The sequence below is a fragment of the Cottoperca gobio genome, chromosome 6, assembly GCF_900634415.1.
Source record: "Cottoperca gobio chromosome 6, fCotGob3.1, whole genome shotgun sequence".
Taxonomy (NCBI): domain Eukaryota; kingdom Metazoa; phylum Chordata; class Actinopteri; order Perciformes; family Bovichtidae; genus Cottoperca; species Cottoperca gobio.
The window spans coordinates 26,180,943-26,208,442 of NC_041360.1; the positions used below are offsets into that span (position 1 = coordinate 26,180,943).

The 27,500-nt window shown below is 42.8% G+C and overlaps 1 protein-coding gene across 1 annotated transcript in view; it reads left to right on the top strand.

The window, feature by feature from the left end:
* Positions 1-27,500, top strand: part of cadps2 (Ca++-dependent secretion activator 2) — a 157,919-nt gene that overhangs the window by 120,860 nt on the left and 9,559 nt on the right. Inside the window, 9 exon segments of the mRNA XM_029433034.1 lie at positions 1,792-1,933; positions 2,977-3,096; positions 7,184-7,339; positions 7,703-7,850; positions 10,242-10,256; positions 12,833-12,907; positions 13,368-13,451; positions 13,589-13,621; positions 25,721-25,828. Coding sequence (XP_029288894.1) covers positions 1,792-1,933; positions 2,977-3,096; positions 7,184-7,339; positions 7,703-7,850; positions 10,242-10,256; positions 12,833-12,907; positions 13,368-13,451; positions 13,589-13,621; positions 25,721-25,828 — 881 coding nt within the window.

Genomic DNA, 27,500 nt, shown 5'->3' on the forward strand with positions numbered 1-27,500 from the left:
ACCATCAGGAACCTTTGTTTTAAACTTCAGATTCAAGTGTGACGAACATCCACAGCTGTATTTCAGACGGTTGTTCTTCCCTGATAAACCACGTCTGATTGTTAACATTTCATTTGACTGCTGGAGGAAAACCGCCTCATTGTTTTCTCCATCAAAGCCCTCCGTTGGCGCCGCGGCTTTGTCTTGCAGCCAGCAGAGATTTGGCGAGATGCGAGGCGTTATTTAACATGGCTGATGCCAAAGTACCTCCAGTACAGTAACAGACAGGCAGAGACACAGACAGCCCAAGGGCAGAACTCAGCGCTTCATTATGTGAAGAGCCCACAAATCTCTTTTATATCTTTTATATTTTTTTCTAATTACCGTCCTCTGTTAATGCCGTAATTATTCCAAGTGTCACAACATTAGTCAACTTATATTGGAGCGTAATGAGGCAATAGACGCAGAACAAGATAATCAGAGTTTTGACTGTTTGCACAAAGGACGTCTTTCCTTATAATTATGTCTAAAGTGAGGAAGGATATGTGAGTTCAGTCCCACACTGACTGAAGGGCAAGCTCTGGAGGATAATGAAGCAATATTCACGAGTTCTCTGAACCTCACAATAATGAACAATCCTTGATTCCTCCATTGTTGCATTTTTTTTTATAATAAAAGCGTTGAGAATATTCACCAGCGCCTCGGCGGTGACCGGCGCCCGGCTGCTCTCAGGTGACTCCCTGCATCTCCTCCACTCTGTGAGGCTTTTCTTCAACAAGTGTATCATCTCTCGGTTGTTCTGTAGATTATTTAAATGCTCACTTGATTGTCAGCATGTGAAGGCAAGCATTTGCGAGGGAGTCTGGTTTTCCCTCTCTGGAGGGCCAAAAGGCTAGTGTTACTCATGACGGAGCAGAGCGAGAGGAATTAAAACTAATGACGTCCTGAGAGACCAGCCGGCTCGCTTCTCGCCCAGCACTCAGTCTGTGTCTCTCCTCGCTGTGGACCGTTCCCGTCTCTGGGGATTCATGCTCAAGCCTACAAGGAGGGGTGTTGGGGGGGCGATGCCCTGAACACCTGTGCAGTCGCGGTCGATCCTTGAAGTGCACCTTCTACCTTTTGTAAGGCGTGTAATGTTCAGGTTTGCTTGAGACAGAAGAAGAGTTAGACGAGTGTCGTCTGGGTTTAAAGAATGTAAGTGAATTGGACGGCGTTGAGCGCAGGACTCTTTGTCACGTTCTACACACCAAACCCAGTTCTGTCTTTGTGCTCGGGGGGGATGTCATGTTAGCCTCCTTATTTAGATTATTTGTATCTTTCATCAACACTGTTCCTTTACTCTCGTGTCTGTTGGGAACAAATGATGCTACGGCCAGTAAGTTTAGCTTAGTGCTTCACGTATCTCGTTTGTTTATTCCGGACAAAAACCAAACGAGGAACTCGAAGGGCCGTCGCAGAACACAGACCTCCGCCAAGGCCGATTCGTTCTTCTGAGTTCTGTGTGTTCATGAGCTTAAGTTGTTATGTGGAAACAACATGGACGCCACATGTGTTGTACTTTATGCTATGGACACTTAGCCATGGGTGGACAGATTGAACTTTGAACTTTATTGGTTTCAAGACAACTTGTAGGGTCCGCAGTGGTTCTGAGAAGGAAGTCCACAAATCCATAAAAGTCCTACAAATGCCTCCTTCTTTAATTCAAGGTCCTAAATGTCTTAAAGCAATAGTTTGCCCCCACACCCCCATGTCTGCTTTAGTTTGCATTGAAATGGTCTGTGAAGGCATTACACCTGGTCTTCTCTTCCACAGTTCACCTGTGCAACGGGACGTTCCACAAACACCTGCAGGACCTGTTCGTCCCCCTGGTGGTGCGCTACATCGACCTGATGGAGTCGTCCATCGCCCAGTCCATCCACCGCGGCTTCGAGCAGGAGACCTGGCAGTCAGTCAAGTAAGAGTCCACCTCCCTGTCCCCCCCTCCCCTACCCTCGTGAGGGGTTAGCGTTAGCGTTAGCTTCCTGTGCACTGCAGTGCTCTGTTTAGCCGCTGGTCAGAGTGTGAAGGATCCTCCTACAGAGTCATGCCGCTCGACTCTTTATTTGCACATTTAAAAAGGTGCATTCAGGTGCAAAGCAATTATTTGTCTTTATTTGTCTGAAGTCCAACGTTTGTCTTTTCACTCAGCATCAAGATATTGATCGGGTCGGAAGACGTCTAGACGTTGAGGTTTAATATATATTGATTATAATTCTATGATTAAAAAGGTTTCTAGTTGTCTATGTTTATATAACTGTTGTTCAAAAAGGCTTCAGTGAACTGTGTTGTTAGGATCCTGTTCACATTGAAATACAGTCATTTATTTATTTATATATATTTACAGTCATCAGTTTGACACTTATTGATGATTCCCAGCTGAATGATGGACATTGTCATTTCACTAATGGAATGTTTCCACAAAGAACCGACTCTAAAGATTCAAATAATGAGCCCTATGATTATACAACGCTATACGCAGACGATAACGTGTTATAAGTATGTTTGTAACGCGTCACCGTGTTTTTTAAAACCGTATTTCTGATGAAGTCTTCATCTGGTATATTTGTCCCCTGGCCGTCTGCGTGAGCTCGGACAGTTTCAGTGATTTTGATCAGAAACAATAAAAAGACGAGGGAGGAACTGGAGAAAAACAAAATGCTGCAGAGGAACAAAAGGATGCAGACAGCAAGGACACGGCGCAGTCAGGAACAAAGTGCTGAGAGCTGCACTCTTAAACAAAACACACCTGAAAGAAAAGAGAATGAATAGAAATGAGCAGTGACTTTTCTCTTCTGTTTGCTATTGATCAATTACTGCAGGCAGAACAAGTGGCTGCTATTATATGTTTCTATTCTTCTGTGTGTGTGAACGCCCACTGTCACTTCTTCTTCTTCTTCTTCTTTTAACATTTTCATTTTCCGCCATCCATCGACCTCGCCGCTGACTCCGACCCGGCAGGTCGTTAACTAACAATCTAGCCAGCGTCCCTCTTCCTAAAGTCCCCAGCCTCCCTCTCACGCTGCCACAGATGCCCAGCTTCTCAGCACCCGCCTGGATGGGCCCGCTGTGTGAGAACACGTATGTATAGGGAGGGGGGGGGGGGGGGTGGGGGTAGACTAGACTAGACTAGAGGTCTTCACACGGCCCTAATCTAACCTGAAGCAAAGGTATCCATCAATAATAAATACCCAGACCTGAAGCCGAAGACAGTCGGACCTGTGTTCGCTGATGTTCTGACCTCCTGGTTTGTTACCTTCTCCAGCTCCTTTAAAAACCTTAGAACCACGTACACACTGAAAGGCATGCATACGCCTTTTCACACTCTGTTATTTATAAAGGAGGACTGCACTCACCTCACGCAGACTTCAGTTTCAGTTCACACAGCTGCGCTCATGTGATGAGGAGAAGATTGATAATAAATTGAGAGACGGGGAACTCTGTTTTTAGCCAATTTCACCGATTTGTGTTTTTATTTATTTTGTGACTTCATTTTAAATTATTCATGAGTAATGAATTCCCATCATCTCCTTGTTGATGGTTGTTTATTTTTATCCTGAATGAAGCATTTAGTAAAGTCAGTTTAATTTTGTCACTTTACTACGGTGATGGTTTTGCAGAAACATGAAGAGAAAACATGAAGAATTAATGGAGCGGATGCTGCAAATATAGCCACAGCTGAGACCAGGCACTTTCTGTACTGTCTTTCTCAGACAGGTTTAATGAGTGGTATATATTATAATTTATATGTATAGTGTATATATATTATATAATCTATATATATATATATATATATTATAATATATATATTATAATTTATATATATAGTGTATATATATTATATAATCTATCTATATATATATATATATATATTATAATTTATATATATAGTGTATATATAATTATAATATATATATATAGTGTATATATATATATATATATATATATATATATATATATTATAATATATATATAGAAATATATATATATAGATATATATATAATATATATATTATAATTATATATATAGTGTATATATATTATATAATATATATATATAATATATATATAGTATATAATATATATATATAATATATATAAATTATAATATATATATTATAATTTATATATATATAGTGTATATATATTATATAATATATATATATATATATATATATATATATTATATTATATATATTATAATATATATATTATAATATATATATTTTATGTATATATATATTTATGTATATATTATATTATATTTTTTATTTATAATAAATATATTAGAATAATATATATATATATTATATATATTATAATATATATGTTATAAATATATTTAAATTTGCTATATATTTTCTTAGTTTTATAATTTTTTTATTATTATTATGCTAAATGAATGGAATACTAACAATATTGATGTGATAGTGAGCTAATGTTTACAGGACGCTGACATAAATTGCATAAACTGAAATGTTACATCAGTAACAACTGAATCAGCTGATTGTTCGGAAGGAAAACTACCAAAGTAATTAGGATTCTTCTTCTGAGCATCATCCATATCTGATCTATAACTTCAGCTCAGGAGCTGAAACATGATTCAGGGGGTCCGCTGTGGGTGAAGACCTTTAGCCAGGACTGTCCTCTGTGTGTCCCGAATGCTCAGCAGCGGTTTCTGTTTGTCCGTCTGCATGTTCGTCTCCACATCACTAACGAAAAACTAATTATCAAATGGAGAAACTGAAGCCCTGCTCAAGTTTGAACGTCTTACTTTACTTCCACAAAGACTGTCATGCTGTTCGGTCCCGGTCTGAAGAGGATGCAGCATTATCCTCGTCTGTGCGAGCCAGGCTCGGCGTTGGGCAGGGAGAATGTGAAAGCCACAAATTGTTTCTGTGACACTGTGGCTCTGCTGTTAGCGGGGCGCCGCCTGCATGCCATTGTTCCTCAGACTCGTTGTGATTCACCGTGTGTCATGAGTCCTTGTGCTGTGCAGTGTGCATGTCACGATAAAGAATAAGATAATAACACAACGCCTCAATCTTCTTTTGCAGCTTGCAAGGGATCAATCTACCTGACATCTTGTAAGTTGAAGTGCAGCAAAGCATGACAACATGTTACCCTCCATGTTCTAAGGTAGTGCTGATTTTTAGTTTGCCCACCAGGAACAAAAGAAAGGTTGTTTATTTTTGATTTATCTGGATTAAAAACTGATTTCAAATACAATCCATGAATTCAGTTTGACATTTAAGCAGCTTGAGAAGCGATCTCAGTGTAAATGTAGGTTTATTTAAAGTGTTGGTGCAGATTATTCATGAATATCTTGTAACACATGAGATCAAAGTACAAAAGAGACCATTTGACGCTTTATCAGGACACAATCGACTAATTGTGACTCAAGCTGACGACAGAACTTTCTACTATTCAGTAAACTGGATGATGAGACAATAACTTTCCGTTCCTTCACAGGTCGGCGCTCACTGTTCGTCAACTAAGTTCACAAAGGTTATCCCCGCAAAGAATCCACTGAGGCGACATGTTGCCGCTTTACATGCTGCTGTGACTCGGCCCTGAGAGGCAATGTGCATAGAAGAAAATACAGAAAGATCAAGCAATTAATACCAAAGCAGACACACGTGGCGTAGCTGGAGTCAGTTATTCAGGTTGTTTTTGCTTCTAAACGGAGGATTTGCTGCTTCTCTGTATTTTCTATGATTGTAAACTTTGGGTTTTGTTGTTCGGACAAAACAAGACGTGAAGAAACCTTGAACTCATGATGGACATTCAGAGTTGAATACAAAACAAATAGTTGTCACTATTGAAGGTAGCTTTTTAGAAACAGTTGACGATTCTCTCTGCGGTGTTTTAACTCCCCCTTCTAGTATCGAGACCTCCACAACTTCTGCTAATGAAACCTAAGAAGAGCAAGTGGAGCAGAGCCGTGGAGATGCAACATTAATGATCAATGCTGTACATTTAGCTGTAACGTCCGTGAGACGTCAGAGGTTTGATCTGACTTCTACAAACATCTCTACGTGTTTTAACGTGAGCGATGCGACAGAACTGGCAGCGTCGGCGGCCGTGTTGGGGCCACCGACGCTCGACCGGGAGGCTGCTGGCGTTTCTTAAAAAGGCTCCTCGTTCCGACTCCCCCAGCCTTTCTCACAACACAGACCGCACTGTTCCTCCACCTCACTTCTCTTGGCCCTGCTCGATGCACTGAAAAAAGCTGGCACTTCATTAGCGAGCACAGACGGGCGAGTGGGATCGTCCCGTTCCCCGGGGAGTGCGGGGGGGCTGGGGGGGGTGCGCGCTCAGAGAAGAGCACCACTAATTAGACATGAGGGGGATAGCCACCGAGCGTCTAATTGCGCCACGGACTCAGCCCAAAGAGTTTATTCCTGTGCGCCACTTGTTAAGGTAACAGTCTTTTAAAGGCGAAGTGAGAAAAGTGAGGGAGTGAGTGGCGCTTGTTTTAACCCCCCCCCATGGCTGTCGTTCTAGCCGCTGTACACTTGGATGTCGGTGGCGGCTGGCGTTGCCATGTGTTGCTGTGTAACCTGCGAGCAGGGGAGAAGGCGGAGAGACGTCCATCTGTCTGTGTTTCCGCTCTGCAACAAAACCTGTTGAACAACGACGAGATGTTTTCACCATCATGCCAGTGAATCCACACGTTAAACACAAACCAGCAATATTCTGCCTTTTAGTTTAGGTTCTTAGGATTTATTTTCTTCTTTGGAAATCAATTTGCTGCAGACTGGAGCTGCAACGATGAGTCGGCTAATCCATCGGAAAGATAATCGCAACTACTTTGAGTCCTGTTCGTGCAAAAATGACTAGAAATGCTGTTTTCAGCCTGTTAAATGTGATTTCCTGCTTTTCTGTTTTATATCCTATTAAAGTGAAGTCTTTGGTTTTGAACTGACAAATGAAGACATTTTAATTCACTAGTTTCTGAAATGTTGTACAGGGAATGATTAATGGAGAAGATAATCGTGAGAATAATTAATAATCCATCACGGTCATTGTACATTATTCTAACATAAAGATGGAAATCAACCTGAAACAGTTGATCCCTCAGCCTTGTAGGAAAACACAACAAGATGTGTCAAAGTGTGTTGCATTCGTGATCATATGTTATTAACCCTCGCCGTCCTCCCCGCAGCAACGGCTCGGCCACCTCGGAGGATTTGTTCTGGAAGCTGGACGCTCTGCAGATGTTCGTGCTGGACCTCCATTGGCCGGAGCCAGAGTTCGCCAAACATCTGGAGCAGAGACTCAAGCTGATGGCCAGCGACATGATGGAGGCGTGTGTCAAGAGGTCAGACTGAGAGGTCGCCACAGCTGGATCAGGACCTGTCTGGATCCTTCTCACTCTTTCTTTCTTATTTTTCTGCCACACATCTACCAACGTGATTCCCTTTTCTTTTAATACTCTGAAGATAAACGCAGTAAATACATACGACTGTGCAGTTAGCCACTTTATGACCTTCACAAGCACTTTGTGAAGCTTGTTATGATGGTCTGCGAGTTATTGAGTTTTAATTCTGCAATAATTGTATTTCTGTGGACTATTTGGTAATTTAACAAAAACGTACAAATATTTCACTGTTTTACAGAAAATATGAGATTTCAGCCATTTCTGATCAACAATAATCATTAAAAATGTGTTTTTTTCTAACAGAACAAAATCTGCATTTGATGCCAAAATGCAGAAAGCGATTAAGTCAACAGACTTCCGGGTTCCGCTGTCGGTCTGCACCATGTTCAATGTGCTGATGGACGCCAAGAAGCAGTGCTCCAAACTCTGCGTGCTGGACACCGGACAGGAGGTGAGCGAACGGTCACGTGACCGCCTGACATTGTCTACATTTTAGGGTTTTAACCTTTTATGTTGCAGTTGGACTTTTAACTTAAGGTTAAGTGAAGGGACGCCTCACAAGGGCCCAATGGAAACACCACCATGTCACGATTCTGTAGCCAGAGGGTCGATCAAAGGAGAAAGTGTGCATGTAGCCTGGTGGCGTAGTAACCACTGAAAAGGGTTGACGAGCTACTGTGGCGAAACTAACTTCATGTCGGCACAGAGGTCGACAGTCTGTGCTGATCTGTTATTCTCTCGTCCGAGTTCACCAAAATTTAACTCAACGCAAGAATCTCCGTCCCCTTTTGTGAGTGATTCGCTTTAATCACAGCAGTTCCATTGGAATGAAGTGATTTTAGCTTGAAGTCCCAATATCCTATCGCGTTTCAGAACTCGTTTTTGAGAAATAACAAGAGCAGAAACTGGAAGAAGAGAAATCGTCTCTACGTTGGCAGAGTATTTTTCTTGTTTGTAGAAAAATGAGTCTTGGCTGAATATCAGGCTAAATCACTTAAGACGCACGGATGGTTTGTATTTTTCAGTTTCCATCTCACATCAGAGACTCATGTGGTGAAAGTCGGTGTTTATTATCAGACTGAACGGCTCGAGTCAAACTGTCATATCAGCCACTGAAACGGGATTATTTCCCTCCAAACATCCAGCAGACTGGCAGCTCAGGTGTTGCCTATTTGTGTTCACTTGAAACGGCCAGACGCTCGACATGAGCTGTTAAATGGGTGACCGTGAAGTCTGTGTGAGGCGGCAGCCTTGGCGTCGCTGAGAGCGAAACCCTCGGCCACTGACGGTCTTGACAGAGAGCTAAGCTCGCTGCTCTCTTGACCTTCAGCTTCCTTTCTTCTCCAGTTTCTGACATGCCAGCGCCGCTCAAAGACCACCATCTGTCCATTTATTCCTGCTGACACACTGAATACCTGCCTGCAGAAGGATACTCCAGCTTTATACACACAAGCATCCACACACCGACTGGTTCCAGTGTTATACCGGCACGTTTTAACATTTCAAGATTTACTACAGAGACAGAAAATGAAATAAAAAGAGGAAATAAAGGGAGTGGAGTCACATTTATCAGGTAGTTGACAGTCAAATTCAGATTCAACAGAAATGCAAATATTATTTTATAAGCAGCATTTTCCTGTTGTAGTTGGTCGGGGTATATATATATGTATTAATATATATATATATATATATATATATATATATATATATATATATATATATATATATATATATAAGTTAGCTTATGTTCGATAGCATCCAGGACGAGCTCCGGCACAGCGAATGTGCTCGTCTGTAATGCGGCTTTTAACGTAAACTGTAACCTCGCAAACTAATGTAGCCAGTTCACGCTGTACTTCTGTAGGTCGTACGATAGTTAGCCAAGCACTCTAACTGTTTGCAACTCATTTTAAAGCACATTACCAGACGTACAAAGCTTGACGGGTCTGTTGTGCCTCGTGGACAGTCGCTCTTTGGGGGCGGGGTTAACGAATAGTCACTTTGGGCTTCTCAAGCAGAAGGGTCCCATCATGTTACCTTGTTCCGCTGTTGTGCTGTCGTCACTATATCCACCATATCTTGTCCCCTCGCCACAAAGAGGTCAAAGGTTACAGCATCTAGAACGTACAGAAATCAGATAATTACATGAACCAAGATAGTGATTGTAGAGAACCAAATGTCATGAGTGAAGATTTAACTTCCTGAGTTGAGGCAGCAACAAATGGAGCATTTGTAATGGTCCATTTGTGAGGGACACTCTGATTTCACAAAGTCCTTCTGGGTTTGCAAACACAACACTCTTCCGTTTGACATTGTTGCAGTAAATGTTTTATTCAGTTTGTCAGGCTGAACTCCAAAAAGCTCTGTATGAATAACCTTGATGATTAAATGTTCTCAGGAGTTTTCAAAAGGAGAAAAGCTTTCACAACTCGTCGGCTTTCTGCTCGTTTTTAGATGTTTGATTTTTACAGCCTACAATGGGAGATGCATTAGGAACCACAGAGAGGGAATAACTTAACACAGTTCGATTTTATAACTCAACGAATTGTTGCAAATTCTGATAATGACTCTTTCTTGTTCAATGTCACAATAAAATATGACTTTTAACTGAAATGTTCGATTCAAGGTCAAAACTGATGGAAATGGAAAAAAAGTTGTAGCTATAGAAATACTGAAAACATTAATGGAAAGATTATTGAAGAGGTTTCATGACTATAGTTCAATTCAGGAAATGTTATTAATGTCACTGATGTATTTTAAAATGACTGTTTGCCCTCTTCTCTTTGTATCATGCCCTCTCCCTCATCTCCATGTGTCCTTCACGTCATTGTTTGAATCCCAGATTGACAAACAATGGGTAAGTCCCTCCATCGCCTCTCAAACCTTTCTTTCCTGTCACACTTCTCCACACAAAAATCTTACTTCATGTGAATAAAAGATCCTGAATCATCAAGCAAACTGAATATCATACAGAGTTTCGTTTTATGTAAAAGTGGAGTCTTTTCCAATGGCAGTGGTGTCCACTCGTGGTCCTGGAGAGTCCCAGCACTGCACATTCTCCATCTGCATCACTGATCCAGCTCATTACATGTAAATAAAGCAGAAATGGAAAGCATGCAGTGCTTGGCCGCTCCAGGACCTGGAGTCAAGGACTGTAACTGTAAAGCATCGTATCGTCTGCATCAGGTGAAATCCTTACACACGTTTTTTATTTGTTGGGGGTTGGGGGAAATTCTCAGGCTTCTTAAACTCAACAGCTGACATCAAGCTTTGTTTCTGTCATAACTCTGCATAAACCTATAAGGTGCAGCCTGTTTTACTATGTTATAGCGAAATACAAATGTACACATGTAGATGTTGCCGCTGCTGATCTACTATAAAAGTTAAACTTCTACAAAGCTACAGGAATCCTCATTGCACTGTCTGCATGCAGTGTAGGTATATTTTAATGCACAAGGTTCATATGCTCTAAGTTTGTTTTTGTACAAAATACCCTCAATCTTAGATCCAATAATTGAAAAGGGTTAAAAGAGCCACATGTGCGGACTGAGAGTCTGTTTTATTAAGGTCCTTGTCTTGGACTGACCTACAGGACAGAGGATTTATGTCTTGTTGTCGCTTTACATATTTAACGTCTTCTGTTCATGTGAGAAACCTTTACTCTGTACCTTTTGTTTTTTATCGTATGTATGTATGTGATGGACGTGTGCGTGACTTTGCTGCCTTCTTAGCCAGATCACCGTCGTAAAGGAGATTCTATCTCAATTAGTAATAATGAATTTACTTTACACAGCACACTTTCAATGCAATGAAATCTCAAGTTGCTGGTTTTATCTGGTTAAATACAAATAAATAACGACAGCGTGATGTTTGAGTTCAGCAGATGTATTTCTATGACGTCTTCAAACATCAGCAGACACTCTTGATTTTCTGTGAATGTGGTTCAAAGCTGTGATTGAGGCCTCCTGACCCCTGACCCCTGACCGGCAGTCTGAAGGGTGTTCGAGTCCTCAGTCTGAACTCGATCCAGACCTTTGGTGTGTGGTCAGTGCATCCAAGCAGCAAAGCTTTTGGTCGTTTCTGACGACTCGGCGACAAATTCTGCTTCCGTTCCTCCATTTTACCTTTTGTCTTGAAGACGACGTCCAGATTTTTATCGCCTGCAGGGAGTTGAACTGACTGGCGAGCAGACGGTGGAGAAGCTGCACTTGACAGTTTAATCCACAAGAGAAACTCCTCTGATGGATTAATGAATTCTGCTTTAATGGACCCGTTAAACTGAAGTGATCATCTGAAATCAATGTAAATGCTAATGAGTCTGCTGTCTTTTTGTTGCTGAGGTCATTGGAATAGTGTCGAGTGGGGGGGGGGGGGGGGGTCGTGTTGAAAATGTGACCCGATTCAGAATCTAAAACATCACCGAGCTGAAGGAGCAGCGGCGGCTGCAGCTCAACGACCACATAAATGTTTTTAAAAGCTCTAATTGTTCTTTTCACTATTTTCGCTTCGCACATGGACCAAAGACCAAACAATTCCCTCTCCTCCTCTCTGCTTCTTATTGGGGCCTTTGTGGAAGTAAAGAAGGCAGAAGCAGCCATGTTAATTGAGGTAAGAAGAGGGAGAAAAGGAAAAGCTCTCAAGAATTGCCAGAGAGATTGGGCGCGCTGAAAGAGAACTGCCATTTTGCGGACTCCTGGAAGGGGAAAAACTAAATTAGGGCTGGCGGCGGTGACCTCACAGGACCCAAAACTTGTCAGCGATCTGTGCGCTTTGTTGATTGAAATTTTTAATTTGGGTGTTCTTTAGACGGCCAGTGAAAAGGCATTGTCGCCAAGAGATGAACTCCCCTGCTGCTGCTGCCATTCAACGCTCAGCCCTAGCCTTTTTTTTTTCCTCTCCTTCCTTCAAGGGAAAAGGTGCCATGAATATGTTTTCGGGGGGGGGGGGGGGGCAAACGAGACATGAAATGGCGGATTAATTGAATCTTGTGTGAGCCTTCAGTCCTCGCAGCTGGACCGGTGCTTTAGAGAAATACAAGGCTGCTCTAATTGTAGGGAGACGCACAAAAAGTATCCTTCAGATTCCTTCGCTTTTCCAGCGCGGACGGGAATGTCATTCAGCCGCATAATAGTCCTATTAGCTGCTTAACTCAGCAGCGTTACACGGATGGTGAGGTTTTTCACACCTCGCTGTGTGTGTGTGTGTGTGTGTGTGTGTGTGTGTGTGTGTGTGTGTGTGTGTGTGTGTGTGTGTGTGTGTGTGTGTGTGTGTGTGTGTGTGTGTGTGAAGGTTTTTCTTTCTGTCTTTTACAGCACAGACAATCCTGTTGTCATGTATGAGGGCGGCGAGGAGTCATCTTTAGCCTTTGTGTCCTGTCAGTTTCATGAAAATAATAAAATATTGCTTTTTGCACACACCCCCCCCCCCGTGCAGCAACAATACCACTCCAAAATCGATGTTCTGATTGACGAGGCGTTCAAAGAAATGATTTCCTCCCTTGTCACAAAGGTACATTCCTTTTTATTCAATCAAATCCTCTCGCATGCTGTTTACACTCTTTCTTTTATATGTTTTGATATTTCTTTCTCTGGAGGAGTGAGGTGCAACTCTTTATATGAGCATTACATTTAGTTATTATTTTACTCTTTGGATGAATCTTTTCTTTTTTAAAGGTTTTTCTTGCTAGAAATGACGGATTTACCTTTTTATTCTGATTTAATGTTTCCACTTTGCTTTGTTACTTATATTTACTTTTTCTTTTTACACTTTACTTTTTATTATAATTATTGTTTTTATTTTTTAAAGGGGTGTTAAAGCTTCACTCTATCATAGCAACATGATGAATGAACTGTTGCATTATACAAATCATTTCTGATCTTTCTTTTTGCAGGATGAAAAGTTTCTAAACTACAAGTGTAATTGTTATTGTGTGTGTGTGTGTGCGTGTGTGTGTGTGTGTCGTCTGCAGTTTGCTGCTGTTTTGGACGGCGTCCTCTCCAAGCTCTCGAGATACGATGAAGGAACATTCTTCTCCTCGATCCTCTCTTTCACAGTGAGTAACTTCCTTTTGTTCCTGGAAACAGAAACCAGCTCACACAGGAAACCTGTTATTTACTGGAAACCAGATCTTCTCCAGCTGAACTTCAGTGTCATTCTTCTTCTTCTTCTCCTGCCTCTCCCCTCCGAAAGGTGAAAGCAGCTGCCAAATATGTGGAAGTCCCTGTGAGTCCTGCTGTTTTATCATCACGCTCTCCGTCACAGTCGCTTTCCATATTTCGTGTTTCCATCTGCAGACAGTTGACAATGATCAGCCTGTAAATGCAAAGCGGCCGCTCTCTGCATCCTGCCTCCGTCATGTGTTTGTGAGTTTGTCATCGTGCCGTGTGTAACGTGTATGAAAGATAAAGAGTTGTTCTTCCACGTGCAGCTCCAGAGTTAGAGATCACACAACAAGTGTAATTAACTGCACTTTGGTCCTTGGTGATGTGTTTTGCTGAAGTGTCGCTTTGTAAGCGGCAGCGTTCGGGAGTCGAGCGGTTAATGAACGACGGCGACTTGGCAAAGATCAGAGGCTGCAGGAGGGAGGGGGGGGGGGCGACGCAGGAGTTAGAGTGGGGGGGATGAGGCGAGCTGGCGGCGATCAAGGTGTGAAGGAGAGAGAGGGTTCATCTCCAGAATTCGATCCCACTCAGATAAAGTGCCCCGCGGTTTTCTAAAGTGATTAACGGCTCGATATTAACAAAGTCCTCTGTGATTTGGATTGTTGCACCTTTTACATTTTCCAGCTCTTTAATATGAGTTCTGGTTTTTAAAAGCCTCCACTGGGATTAAAGAGTTTTGAAACTCTCAGGCTTCAATCCAAACGGCACAAAAACACTTTGGAGGAAAATGAAGAAGGAATCATAGATTTCTACGATGCTCGGTCGACACTTTATCCTGAGCAATCCTGCACGCTGTGTCTCCTGGATGTCCGGAGGAGGTCGGGGGGTTAGGGTTATGAGAAGTTTGATACCACTGTATCATGTCTGAACGCTAAACATGAAGCTACTGAAAGAAGCTAGTTAGCTTAGCTTAGCATAAGAGTGCAACAGTTAGCCTGCTTCTGTCCAAACTCTCTGAAGTTCTCTGATTAACTTGGTTTATATTGTTAGTTTTCTCTACCTGGAGTCACGTTTTTACACTTTTGGATCTTTTAACCGTCAACACGTCACTTTAACTTTAACCTCGTGGTTGTTACTGCAACCAGGACGCCAAATACAGTCTGAGATCTGCGATGGGGTGATTTATGGGATGATAACGTGATATATGCACGATAATGATATTTATGTACAAATCACTAAATTGAGAGTCCAGAATAAGTGCATTAAATGTGGAAATAGTACAAATGTTTGCTTTTATTTTGTTGCGTTTGCTAAAACCTGTTCTGAAACACAGATGTGAGAACAGCTGACAACAACAATCTCACCTTAATCCTCTGCCCCACCACGGTGCGTCCCACCTATCCCATCATGCTCTCTGCTTCCCGTCCAGGTTTCCTCCTCCCCTGAAATTATAATGTAACCGCTACCTCGGCCTTTTTGGTCTTTTGTGTGGAGGGAACCTGACGCAGTTAAGCCTCTTTAGTTCCAGGTGGGGAGGCGAGCGGGGGGGCGGGGCCTCTGAGCCGCCTCACTGCACGGCTCCGCCCCCAAAAACAGGAAGTGTTGACAATTTGGAGACTTTTCTTTCTCTATATTTCAAAGGGAGGTTCTTTTTATTACATATATCTGACAACTGCAGCTGGTTACTTTATATTTAAGATATTTACGGCTGTTTTCGACTTTTGTTAAATATCAACTTTACAGAAGTTATTCCACCAGGACCAGAATATCTGTTTCTTTACTTGCTTTTCCATCTTTAACGATACAGAAGCATGAATTGGTGTTTTTACGATCTGATTATAAAAGTAAATACATTTTAACTTTAACTTTATAAAGCTAGTTTGATCCAGGACGCACCTTAAATATCAAACTTATTAAGTAACAAACATGTAAATGAATGCCGTGTAGAGATCTGAGATGTATGATATTCATAAGTACAAATCACTAAATTGAGTGTATTAAATGCAGAATGTCGGGTATTATATTATTATCAAAACGTTTCTTCACTTTCTCAGTGCAGCATTGAAACATCAGAGCTCTGATGCTGTTGAGGGTTGTCGTCCTTCAGTGTGTTTCTCACGCTGACTCGCGTGTTCGCGACTGCACAGCCAACACACCAGTGACTGACACACACACACACACTCACACATACACACACACACACACGCTCTCATGGAACATATGCAACGCTGGCAAAGCAGCACGAACATCGGGAGAGTGAGCGTCCTCCCTGGCTCGTCACCATCTGTAACACAGTCCTGCAGGAAAACACGCTTATTAAAACAAGTGTTGTCGGGACGTCCTGCAGGTCTGTGGGGTCAAGGCTTTAGCTGCGTAATCACAAGGTCCCACTTTTTGTCCTGCAGGGAGACCTCTGTGGACTGAAGGCAAAAAATGCTCCATAAAGTAATTGTTGCGGTTAAACGGTTAAACGGTTAATCTGCGGTCCCTCCTCCTGCCCAGAGAGGAGAGATTCTGCTGTTGCACCATGAAGTTTAACAGGAAGTGATCGAAGTGTCGAACTGTAGGAGACGTTTTTATGATGAAGATGCATTCAAACTATATAAACATGACTCTGACATATTTCACGTGAGAAATGTAAAACAATATTTGCTGCAAAATAAAAGGTACAGAATGTTTTAGCAGGATTGAAATGATTTAATAATTCTTCAGTTAATGGATCAACAGAAACGGACGATCTGCTGCTTTTCTTAATTTGGTAGATTAAAAAACTTTTCATGATATTACCAGAGAATGAGTTGCTTCTGAAGTTTAACGAGTCCATTCAAGGTTGGTAAACACTGTGAGTGTATCTTCCCCTGTATTTATGCATCATCAACATGATTGTGGATTATAGAGGGACTTTTCCTTGTGACGTGCAAACACACATATTTATACACAACGTGCAGCTGGGGCAGATGAAATGAATCCGGGGCAGGAAACCGGCGGGAGCTCTGTGTAATTACCTGGCACTTCGCCGCCTTCCTCCCCCTCCTCCTACCTCACCTGCTAACCGCTCATTATCAACCCCCCCCCACTCTATTTTATCGTGTTTTTAAATGTCAATGTGATGCATTGATTTCCCTGCGTCTGTGTTTGAAAGCTTCACACATGAAGCTCCCTGGTCTCTGCGCTCCCTCAGACTCCTCATCAATCAGCTGAACTTCATCAGGATACAACTGTCGCTGTGGAAGTTAAGATCTTCTCATATACTCAAACAAAAACGCCTCCAAACGGCACCATTCCTCCAACAACACTGCTCATGGTAGCCTTGGAAATGTGTCAGGAACACCCAAATATTTGTCTTATTACTTATACAAAGTCCTAATCTATGTATATGTGGAAACTTTTCTAACTTCAAACCACATTTGTATTATGATAACATGTAGTTTATGACCCAAACTACGGTGACAAAAACATTTAATATCAGTGAACAGCACAAGTGGAAACGTCGTGATAAGTGGTCACACACACACACACACACACACACACACACACACACACACACACACACCAAACCAAACCGCTACCCCTCCCTGTTTTATGTTGTCAAATGTTGACGAGCAACCAGGAGCCATTATCCCAGATGGGATTAATGGTGTTTGGCTACAAGTGAAGAAACAGTGGCGCCGGGCAGAGCGTGACAAGCTGTGTGTGTGTGTGTGTGTGTGTGTGTGCGCGTTTCTTTCCTCTCGTGTTAAAGTCTTAATCTCACTGGCTGGATCTGTGCCGGCGTCTCTGATCTGTCACTCCGCTTTGTCACCTCGTCAGAACGAGAGAAAAGAGGTAAATGATTGAGGGGGAAACTGATGTCTCAAGTGACAACATGGGCAGGAATATGTTGCCAGTGACACACACACACACACACACACACACACACACACACACACACACACACACACACACACACACACACACAGAGTCCAGGATGTTGTAGTACAGATTGTTCTCTCGTTCTTAAAAGTTGATCTTCGTCGCTCCATCATCCCTGAACTTGTCTGGGGTTGAGACATTTCTTTATGGAGCGGTCTTTGTGCTCGTGTCGGACGCTGTTGTTTCCCTTCATCAGAACTAAGAGAACGACAAATAGTTTATGTTTAATTTCATACTTTTCAGTAACATGTCAGAGTTCCTGTTTGTTCCCAAATCTCACTTTGGTGTGATGTCAAATACTAAAATGGCTCCACACACTGATACTGTAGCTGGTAAATCATTATTATTAAAAGCTTCTAGCGCTCTTGAGAAGCCAAACAGAAAATGAGCCATGTGTGTTTACATCTTGGTAGCTTGAATTCAAAAACTCCTGAATTTGGAACCAAGCAGATCTGACCACGGTGGCGTCGACTGGGACCTGAGCTCTACATGTATCAGGCCCACCTCTCTGCACAGATCCAGTTCCTGCATTGAGCTCACGGACAGACGATGGACTCGTTCCTTCGGATGGTTAGGAGCCTCTGACTGAGTTCTGCAGTCATGCTAATGTAGCCTTTAAGCGGCAAACAGCAGTTCTGGGTGTCCGGCGTTCTTGGACTCTCTGGTAGAGGTCTTCACGAATCCAAAGTGTGTATCCAAACCCAGAACCAGACCCGTGCAGAACCAAGAAATGAACCCGGCTGAGATACCCAACTGCTTTGACAAGTTAACGTTCATCTTAATGTAAGTCGTCCGGCTGTGTCGCACAACATTCATCCTCCTCGCCAAGAATACAAAATACATCCAGGTTCCTCGGCCGTAAAATGAGCGAATAAAGAGAATTCTGTTTGTCCTTTTGGTCTTAATACCGACTGCTCGTTGCCACGGATGCTAATGTTAGCATTGCGAATTTGCTAGCATCGGCGCTGTGGTCCTGGAGAGGACACTTTACCGGATACTCCACGGTGCACTGAGGGTCTCATGGAGGTTATGTCGGTGAAATACGGAGGGCGGTGATTGGGCGAAACTGCTAACTGGAAAACCTTTCAGATGTTCACCTGGTGCCAGAACATATTGTTATTGTGTCTGCGGCTGCATGTCACCTGGTGGTTGGATCAGGCGTTGGATCAGGCCGTTGGATCAGGCGGTTGGATCAGGCGGTTGGATCAGGCGGTTGGATCAGGCGGTTGGATGGAGCCGATGGTTGGAACAGACGGTTGGATCTGGCGGTTGGATCAGGCGGTTGGATCCGATGGTTGGATCAGGCGGTTGGATCAGGCGGTTGGATCAGGCGGTTGGATCAGGCGGTTGGATCAGGCGGTTGGATGGAGCCGATGGTTGGATCAGGTGGTTGGATCAGGCGGTTAGATCAGGCGGTTGGATTTGGCGGTTGGGGAGACTCCGGACACTCAGACACAGTTTTGAAATGTATCTGCATCCGCGTGACCTGGAAGTGTCTGCTGGAACAGATCAGAAACGACATGACGAGGACTGTAACACACGACACACACGTGCTTCACTCTCATCAAGATTTCTGAGCTTCATTCGACAAATCATCTTCGATCTGCGAGACTTTCACTCCGGAGGATTATGGGGATTCTGACAGGCCTGTCCATCACTGGGCCTGACCCCTCCTCTCTCTGGTTTAACAAAACACTCACACCACCTCTCCTTCTCCTACACACACACACACACACACACACACACACACACACACACACACACACACACACTCCAGATCCCCTTGCAGCCATGTGACCCCACTTTAACCTCTGGTATCTGCAGGTTTCCTTGTCAGTCTATCTGAATTACAGCTGAGTGACTGAGCGGCTGCTGGGACAGTTTTGACCAGAAAACATTTAACTTTCAGCTCCTTGACAGGTTTCACTATCTTCTGATTAAAGTTACCAGGAAACAGGAATCCTCACGTTGAAGTTGGGCTGCAAGTAATGATTATTGTCATTATCTAGATTAATCGTTTGGTCTAAAAAAAAAAAAGAGGGGAAATAGTGAGAAATGTCCAAGCTGATGACTTTACATGTCTGTCAGTGTAAAACCCAATGATATTCACTTTAATATGAGATTAAACAGAAAAGCAGCAAATCTGCACATTTGAAAGGCTGAAAACAGCGTTTTAAACCATGTTTGCTTAAAAAAATGATCGATTTATCAAAATAGTTTTCTAGTTTTCTTTCAATCGACTAATCGCTGAGAACAGTTTGTGTTTTTACTCAAACAATTAGTTTATCATCAAAATAGCTTCTGTTTTTTCTCAACTAATGTGTGAATGAACTTCTTATTTCCGCTCTTCTGCATTAAGTGTGTGTGTGGGAGGATGTTTCCTCAGATGGGAGTGTGTGTTCCCGCTGCATGGACACAGCGTCGAGTGCAGTTTGTTGTTTGTTCGCTCAGAAGCTCAGCTCTCCCACGGCGGCCTCTTTGCTTGTCAAACCGTCAACCAAAATGTCGGCACTTGACGCTGCTGGTGACGGAGGGGACATTAGGCGATGTTGTCAACATCCAGTTCTTTTTCTTCCAACATTAGCATGTGACAGTTTGGGGTTGTGTTGTCTGTGATGGACAGAAAGGTTAAAATCCCAAATTCATATTCAGTGTCCGACCTGCCTCTTTGCCTTTAAGTGAAGCCAAAAGGTTTCTGCGTTTCTTTAGGCTCCATTTCCTTGTGTTCCACGGGGGACCCGAGGTGCCATGCTCAGCAGCGCTGGAGCAGAACAACAACCCCCCCCTCGGGGGAAAGACGCGCGGCGGCTCAGAGAAAACGGGTGTGAAAGATGTCAAAGCAATTACAATAAGCATTACAGTTGTAATCTCCCCAGACAACAGGGATGTACCCACTTCTCCTGCCTCTGGCCTCTCCCAGCCCAACCAGCCGCTGCTTCCACATCACTTAACGTTGGCGCTGGAAGCAGCAGGTGATGCTGAACACGTTGGCGCTGGAAGCAGCAGGTGATGCTGAACACTGTGTGGACGTGTAAAGCAGTTATTGTCGGTGTCGATGGGGGAATGCCTTTAATACATCACTGCCTCATATTGTTGATTATGTGCTAAACATATTTAACTCGTCATTTACAGAAACACGTGCAGAAGTGTGTTTAGTGCATCCACAAATCTGAGTCCAGCAGCTAAATGTACTTTTATTAAATCCAAATGATGTGAGTGTGAGACGAGGCAGCGAAGGTGATGCTGGATTAACATATTTAAGGGGGTGAATTGTGGGATTAAAGTCATGCTCATTGTAGTTTGTAATGTGAGGGATTGATTTATAAACATTCCCCACTGAGACACCAGAGTCCCTACAAATGCAAACCATCCTTTTTAAATAAAAAGGAAATCAGAAGAAGAATTAGTTTTAAAAAACTGTGAACTGTGAAAGTAAATGAGATTAAACTGCCTCAGTAGTTGTTATCGCAGGTCAGTTGAGCCACAGACTGAAGTCACGTTTTGTTCTTCAGAATTTGATCAATACTGCGTAGAAAACAGTTTCATTGACCTTGAAATATTTCTGAAACTCTAAAAGAAACATTCACAGTATTTGCTTGATTGCTTCCTGCAACACTTTAGTTTTACTGTCGTCTGCTTGAGGAGCGTTCAGGAAGATGATGGTTGTTCTTGATGGAAGCTTTTTATTCTCCACAGTGAACTTCATCCGTCAGCACAGACGTCGCTTCTTTTTTATACATATCTGAAGTTTATTGTCCAGCCAAGTTTCTAGTTGTGTCTCTGCAAATGTCTTTTAGAATTGTTGTTTCTTTTCTTCATTATCGGTAAAAGATTCCCCGAAATATTGGTCAGTTTCCGCTCCTTAAATCCAGACATGGTGTCTTTTCAAATTAAACTTCCAACGTAGGCTTTACGCTACAAAACAGTGGAAGGGTTGGGAACAGATGTGGTTCGGGTTAGAAAGGTACGTTTGTTTCGTAACTGCGTTAGTTAAGTACGTAAATCACGTAACAAAAGTTAACGAGTCGACGTCGTGCTGTGTTTTCTATCTTCTATGTGCTCAGTAAAGTCTGGACTGTTGCTCCATCTGTCCCATTTGTTTCGCCACGAGCTGTTTCGTGTTGTTTAAACAGGCTTTTAAAAATGGCGGTTGCTGGTGCTCATGTGTTCGACGTAACTCACTGAACTTATTGTTCCTGTTTTGCTGAGACAAAACCCGACGTTTTAAGAACTACGTTTGCTCCGACTTCTTGCGGTTTGAAATGTTTTGAACTATGAAGAATGTCCTCCGGTCCGAAGAGGCGTTGTGTTTCCAGTGTACCTCGACACTTCCATCCGTCCAATGAAGGCAGAAAATGCCCACAAAAATTGCTTTTTAATTCGGCCTACAAAGCTCTGGTTGGTAGTTTGTGATGTGTGTCTGGAAGCCAAGTTAGAAATCTGTCTCGCTTCAGAGAGACTGATGAAAGAAACCCTCGACGTACAGAAGCTGGTGGAAGTGAAGGCAGGACTCTGGTCCATCGCACTGTGGTGACAAACTGAACGTTGCTGTTCTGTTTGTGTGCAGAGGTCATGATGTTACTTATGAAAAGCATGCGTGATGTGCACTGTGATCACATGCATGTGCGTCCATGTCTTTATTCAGACCTGTATGTTTCCTCTCCTTCAGTCTTTAGTCAGACCTGTATGTTTCCTCTCCTCCAGTCTTTATACAGACCTGTATGTTTCCTCTCCTCCAGTCTTTATACAGACCTGTATGTTTCCTCTCCTCCAGTCTTTATTCAGACCTGTATGTTTCCTCTCCTCCAGTCTTTATACAGACCTGTATGTTTCCTCTCCTCCAGTCTTTATTCAGACCTGTATGTTTCCTCTCCTGCAGTCTTTATACAGACCTGTATGTTTCCTCTCCTCCAGTCTTTAGTCAGACCTGTATGTTTCCTCTCCTTCAGTCTTTATTCAGACCTGTATGTTTCCTCTCCTCCAGTCTTTATACAGACCTGTATGTTTCCTCTCCTCCAGTCTTTATTCAGACCTGTATGTTTCCTCTCCTCCAGTCTTTATTCAGACCTGTATGTTTCCTCTCCTCCAGTCTTTAGTCAGACCTGTATGTTTCCTCTCCTCCAGTCTTTATTCAGACCTGTATGTTTCCTCTCCTCCAGTCTTTATTCAGACCTGTATGTTTCCTCTCCTCCAGTCTTTAGTCAGACCTGTATGTTTCCTCTCCTTCAGTCTTTATTCAGACCTGTATGTTTCCTCTCCTTCAGTCTTTATTCAGACCTGTATGTTTCCTCTCCTCCAGTCTTTATTCAGACCTGTATGTTTCCTCTCCTCCAGTCTTTATACAGACCTGTATGTTTCCTCTCCTCCAGTCTTTAGTTAGACCTGTATGTTTCCTCTCCTGCAGTCTTTAGTCAGACCTGTATGTTTCCTCTCCTTCAGTCTTTATACAGACCTGTATGTTTCCTCTCCTCCAGTCTTTATTCAGACCTGTATGTTTCCTCTCCTCCAGTCTTTATACAGACCTGTATGTTTCCTCTCCTCCAGTCTTTAGTTAGACCTGTATGTTTCCTCTCCTGCAGTCTTTAGTCAGACCTGTATGTTTCCTCTCCTGCAGTCTTTAGTTAGACCTGTATGTTTCCTCTCCTGCAGTCTTTATTCAGACCTGTATGTTTCCTCTCCTCCAGTCTTTAGTTAGACCTGTATGTTTCCTCTCCTGCAGTCTTTAGTCAGACCTGTATGTTTCCTCTCCTGCCGTCTTTAGTCAGACCTGTATGTTTCCTCTCCTCCAGTCTTTATTCAGACCTGTATGTTTCCTCTCCTCCAGTCTTTATTCAGACCTGTATGTTTCCTCTCCTCCAGTCTTTAGTCAGACCTGTATGTTTCCTCTCCTTCAGTCTTTATTCAGACCTGTATGTTTCCTCTCCTCCAGTCTTTATTCAGACCTGTATGTTTCCTCTCCTCCAGTCTTTAGTCAGACCTGTATGTTTCCTCTCCTTCAGTCTTTATTCAGACCTGTATGTTTCTCTCCTCCAGTCTTTATTCAGACCTGTATGTTTCCTCTCCTTCAGTCTTTATTCAGACCTGTATGTTTCCTCTCCTTCAGTCTTTAGTCAGACCTGTATGTTTCCTCTCCTTCAGTCTTTAGTTAGACCTGTATGTTTCCTCTCCTTCAGTCTTTATTCAGACCTGTATGTTTCCTCTCCTCCAGTCTTTATTCAGACCTGTATGTTTCCTCTCCTTCAGTCTTTAGTCAGACCTGTATGTTTCCTCTCCTGCAGTCTTTAGTCAGACCTGTATGTTTCCTCTCCTGCAGTCTTTAGTTAGACCTGTATGTTTCCTCTCCTGCAGTCTTTAGTTAGACCTGTATGTTTCCTCTCCTCCAGTCTTTAGTTAGACCTGTATGTTTCCTCTCCTCCAGTCTTTATACAGACCTGTATGTTTCCTCTCCTTCAGTCTTTAGTCAGACCTGTATGTTTCCTCTCCTTCAGTCTTTATTCAGACCTGTATGTTTCCTCTCCTCCAGTCTTTATTCAGACCTGTATGTTTCCTCTCCTCCAGTCTTTATTCAGACCTGTATGTTTCCTCTCCTTCAGTCTTTATTCAGACCTGTATGTTTCCTCTCCTTCAGTCTTTAGTCAGACCTGTATGTTTCCTCTCCTTCAGTCTTTAGTTAGACCTGTATGTTTCCTCTCCTTCAGTCTTTATTCAGACCTGTATGTTTCCTCTCCTCCAGTCTTTATTCAGACCTGTATGTTTCCTCTCCTTCAGTCTTTAGTCAGACCTGTATGTTTCCTCTCCTGCAGTCTTTAGTCAGACCTGTATGTTTCCTCTCCTGCAGTCTTTAGTTAGACCTGTATGTTTCCTCTCCTGCAGTCTTTAGTTAGACCTGTATGTTTCCTCTCCTCCAGTCTTTAGTTAGACCTGTATGTTTCCTCTCCTCCAGTCTTTATACAGACCTGTATGTTTCCTCTCCTCCAGTCTTTAGTTAGACCTGTATGTTTCCTCTCCTGCAGTCTTTATTCAGACCTGTATGTTTCCTCTCCTCCAGTCTTTAGTTAGACCTGTATGTTTCCTCTCCTCCAGTCTTTAGTCAGACCTGTATGTTTCCTCTCCTCCAGTCTTTAGTTAGACCTGTATGTTTCCTCTCCTGCAGTCTTTATTCAGACCTGTATGTTTCCTCTCCTCCAGTCTTTAGTTAGACCTGTATGTTTCCTCTCCTGCAGTCTTTAGTCAGACCTGTATGTTTCCTCTCCTGCAGTCTTTAGTCAGACCTGTATGTTTCCTCTCCTCCAGTCTTTAGTTAGACCTGTATGTTTCCTCTCCTGCAGTCTTTAGTTAGACCTGTATGTTTCCTCTCCTCCAGTCTTTAGTTAGACCTGTATGTTTCCTCTCCTCCAGTCTTTAGTTAGACCTGTATGTTTCCTCTCCTCCAGTCTTTATACAGACCTGTATGTTTCCTCTCCTTCAGTCTTTAGTTAGACCTGTATGTTTCCTCTCCTGCAGTCTTTAGTTAGACCTGTATGTTTCCTCTCCTGCAGTCTTTAGTTAGACCTGTATGTTTCCTCTCCTGCCGTCTTTAGTCAGACCTGTATGTTTCCTCTCCTGCAGTCTTTATTCAGACCTGTATGTTTCCTCTCCTTCAGTCTTTATACAGACCTGTATGTTTCCTCTCCTTCAGTCTTTATTCAGACCTGTATGTTTCCTCTCCTTCAGTCTTTATACAGACCTGTATGTTTCCTCTCCTTCAGTCTTTATTCAGACCTGTATGTTTCCTCTCCTTCAGTCTTTATTCAGACCTGTATGTTTCCTCTCCTTCAGTCTTTATACAGACCTGTATGTTTCCTCTCCTTCAGTCTTTATTCAGACCTGTATGTTTCCTCTCCTTCAGTCTTTAGTTAGACCTGTATGTTTCCTCTCCTTCAGTCTTTATACAGACCTGTATGTTTCCTCTCCTTCAGTCTTTAGTCAGACCTGTATGTTTCCTCTCCTCCAGTCTTTAGTCAGACCTGTATGTTTCCTCTCCTGCAGTCTTTAGTCAGACCTGTATGTTTCCTCTCCTGCAGTCTTTATTCAGACCTGTATGTTTCCTCTCCTTCAGTCTTTATTCAGACCTGTATGTTTCCTCTCCTCCAGTCTTTATACAGACCTGTATGTTTCCTCTCCTCCAGTCTTTATACAGACCTGTATGTTTCCTCTCCTGCAGTCTTTAGTCAGACCTGTATGTTTCCTCTCCTTCAGTCTTTATTCAGACCTGTATGTTTCCTCTCCTGCAGTCTTTAGTCAGACCTGTATGTTTCCTCTCCTGCAGAAGCCGGGGATGGATGTGGCCGACACCTACATCACCTTCGTACGGCAGAACCAGGACATTCTCCGAGACCGCGTCAACGACGAGCTGTACACTGAGAAGGTGTTTGATGTGAGTCCCGATTCTTCTTCTCAAAGACTAAATCCTAATTTGGGTGTTAGACGTGTAGTTTTGTCCATCAGTAACTTTGTATTTACTGAGATGACGTCACTGAAACGAGGTCAGACGATCAGAGTTTATCCACATTATCTGAAGCTCTTCATTAGGAAACAGTAAGTGAAGCTGAAACAGGACGGGGCTCTGCAAACTGATACAGAAGACACAAGTGTACCAATGATGCCACACGAGACGTCACAGCTTAATCTCTGTTAATAATCTAGTTTTCAGTGCAAATTCTAAAAGAACTTCCAGAAAACCGGAACCTCTAACGGAAGCTAACTCTCCAGTGATTGTTATATTCTGCCGTGTACGATGCAGAACCCAAAACACTTCCACACGCTGCTTCTTGTATACTTGTGTGTTTAGTTTACTGGGCGGTCAAACTCAACCCTGACGAAGCGGACACGGCCTTATGAAGCACAACTCATGCTTGCATCATGTCGTACACGCGGGAGGAGCAGCGTGCAGTTGTTCTTCTCAAGGCTCAAACACACAGAAAGTGAACTGACTGTATAAAACACAGAATATTTCCTAAAAGCTTCAGACGTATCACAAACTAAACTCCGTCTGCAGCAGGAAACAAACCTTTAGATTTAAAATACAAAACAAGAAGTGATTTTATTTTTGAAGAAATAGAAAAAAGCTAAGCAGCTATTACCGTTCTGTGTGTCTTCACCGCGGCTCCCGGCGGTCCTCGTCATCCCTCTCCGCACTCCATTTCCTGCTTATCAAAGCTTTTTATGAAACGCAATCATGGATTCTGAAGTACTGACGCTTCTCTCTACCGCTACATGTTCATTTGTCAAAGCTGTCTGCAGAATGTAAACCGGTGAAACCGGCAGGTGTGAATAAAAAGATGGATGAAGCCTCATCTCTCTGAGCCACAGTTGGAATAAAACAGTCAAATAGACGATGCAGAAGCAAATAAAGTGGAAATGAAATGAAAACCAAAGCTGGCGTGTGTAATGGGTTTTATGGCGACCTACCTGCCCGTGCACTCAGTGTCATCAGTCTTCCACAAGCTGCTAGCTTGATAGCCGCGAGTGCTAACAGTAGCCATGTTTGTCGTGTACGTTCTTTATGATCGTTGAAGGCCGGGCTGTGGACGGAGGCCTGATGCACCTGGAGGAGCTCGTGCTGCAGCTTCTATCATCGGATCGTTTTATAAAAACAAGCTTACTCTGGCTGGTTTCTTCAATGTGACCTCCGAGCTGCGATGATGGAAGCACAATGTTGGGACGTGCCTGCATCATACTGAAATCACTTTACAAGAAGACGTTTAAATTAAACAAATGTCCTCAATCCAACTTCCCCATCTTTTTAAAATGTGTCCTGTTGCAGTAAACGAGGAAAAGTTATTATATAAATCCTACAGACATCATAAATAAATAACTTCTGGCTTCACCAGCCGCTCCGCTTAGAATCTGAGACGGAGATCCAACATGAGGTACGGCGTCCAAATAAAGGGTCTCTAGATTAAACTAAATGTCCCCCTGGTGTCCTTCATGATCCTCCCACCAGAAGGTGTTTAATAACGGGCGAAACCCAAACATATGAAACTGATTTGCCTCAAAGAACCGAACAGTTCCATGTTTGTTTTACTAAATGTGAAGTATTCAGTCGA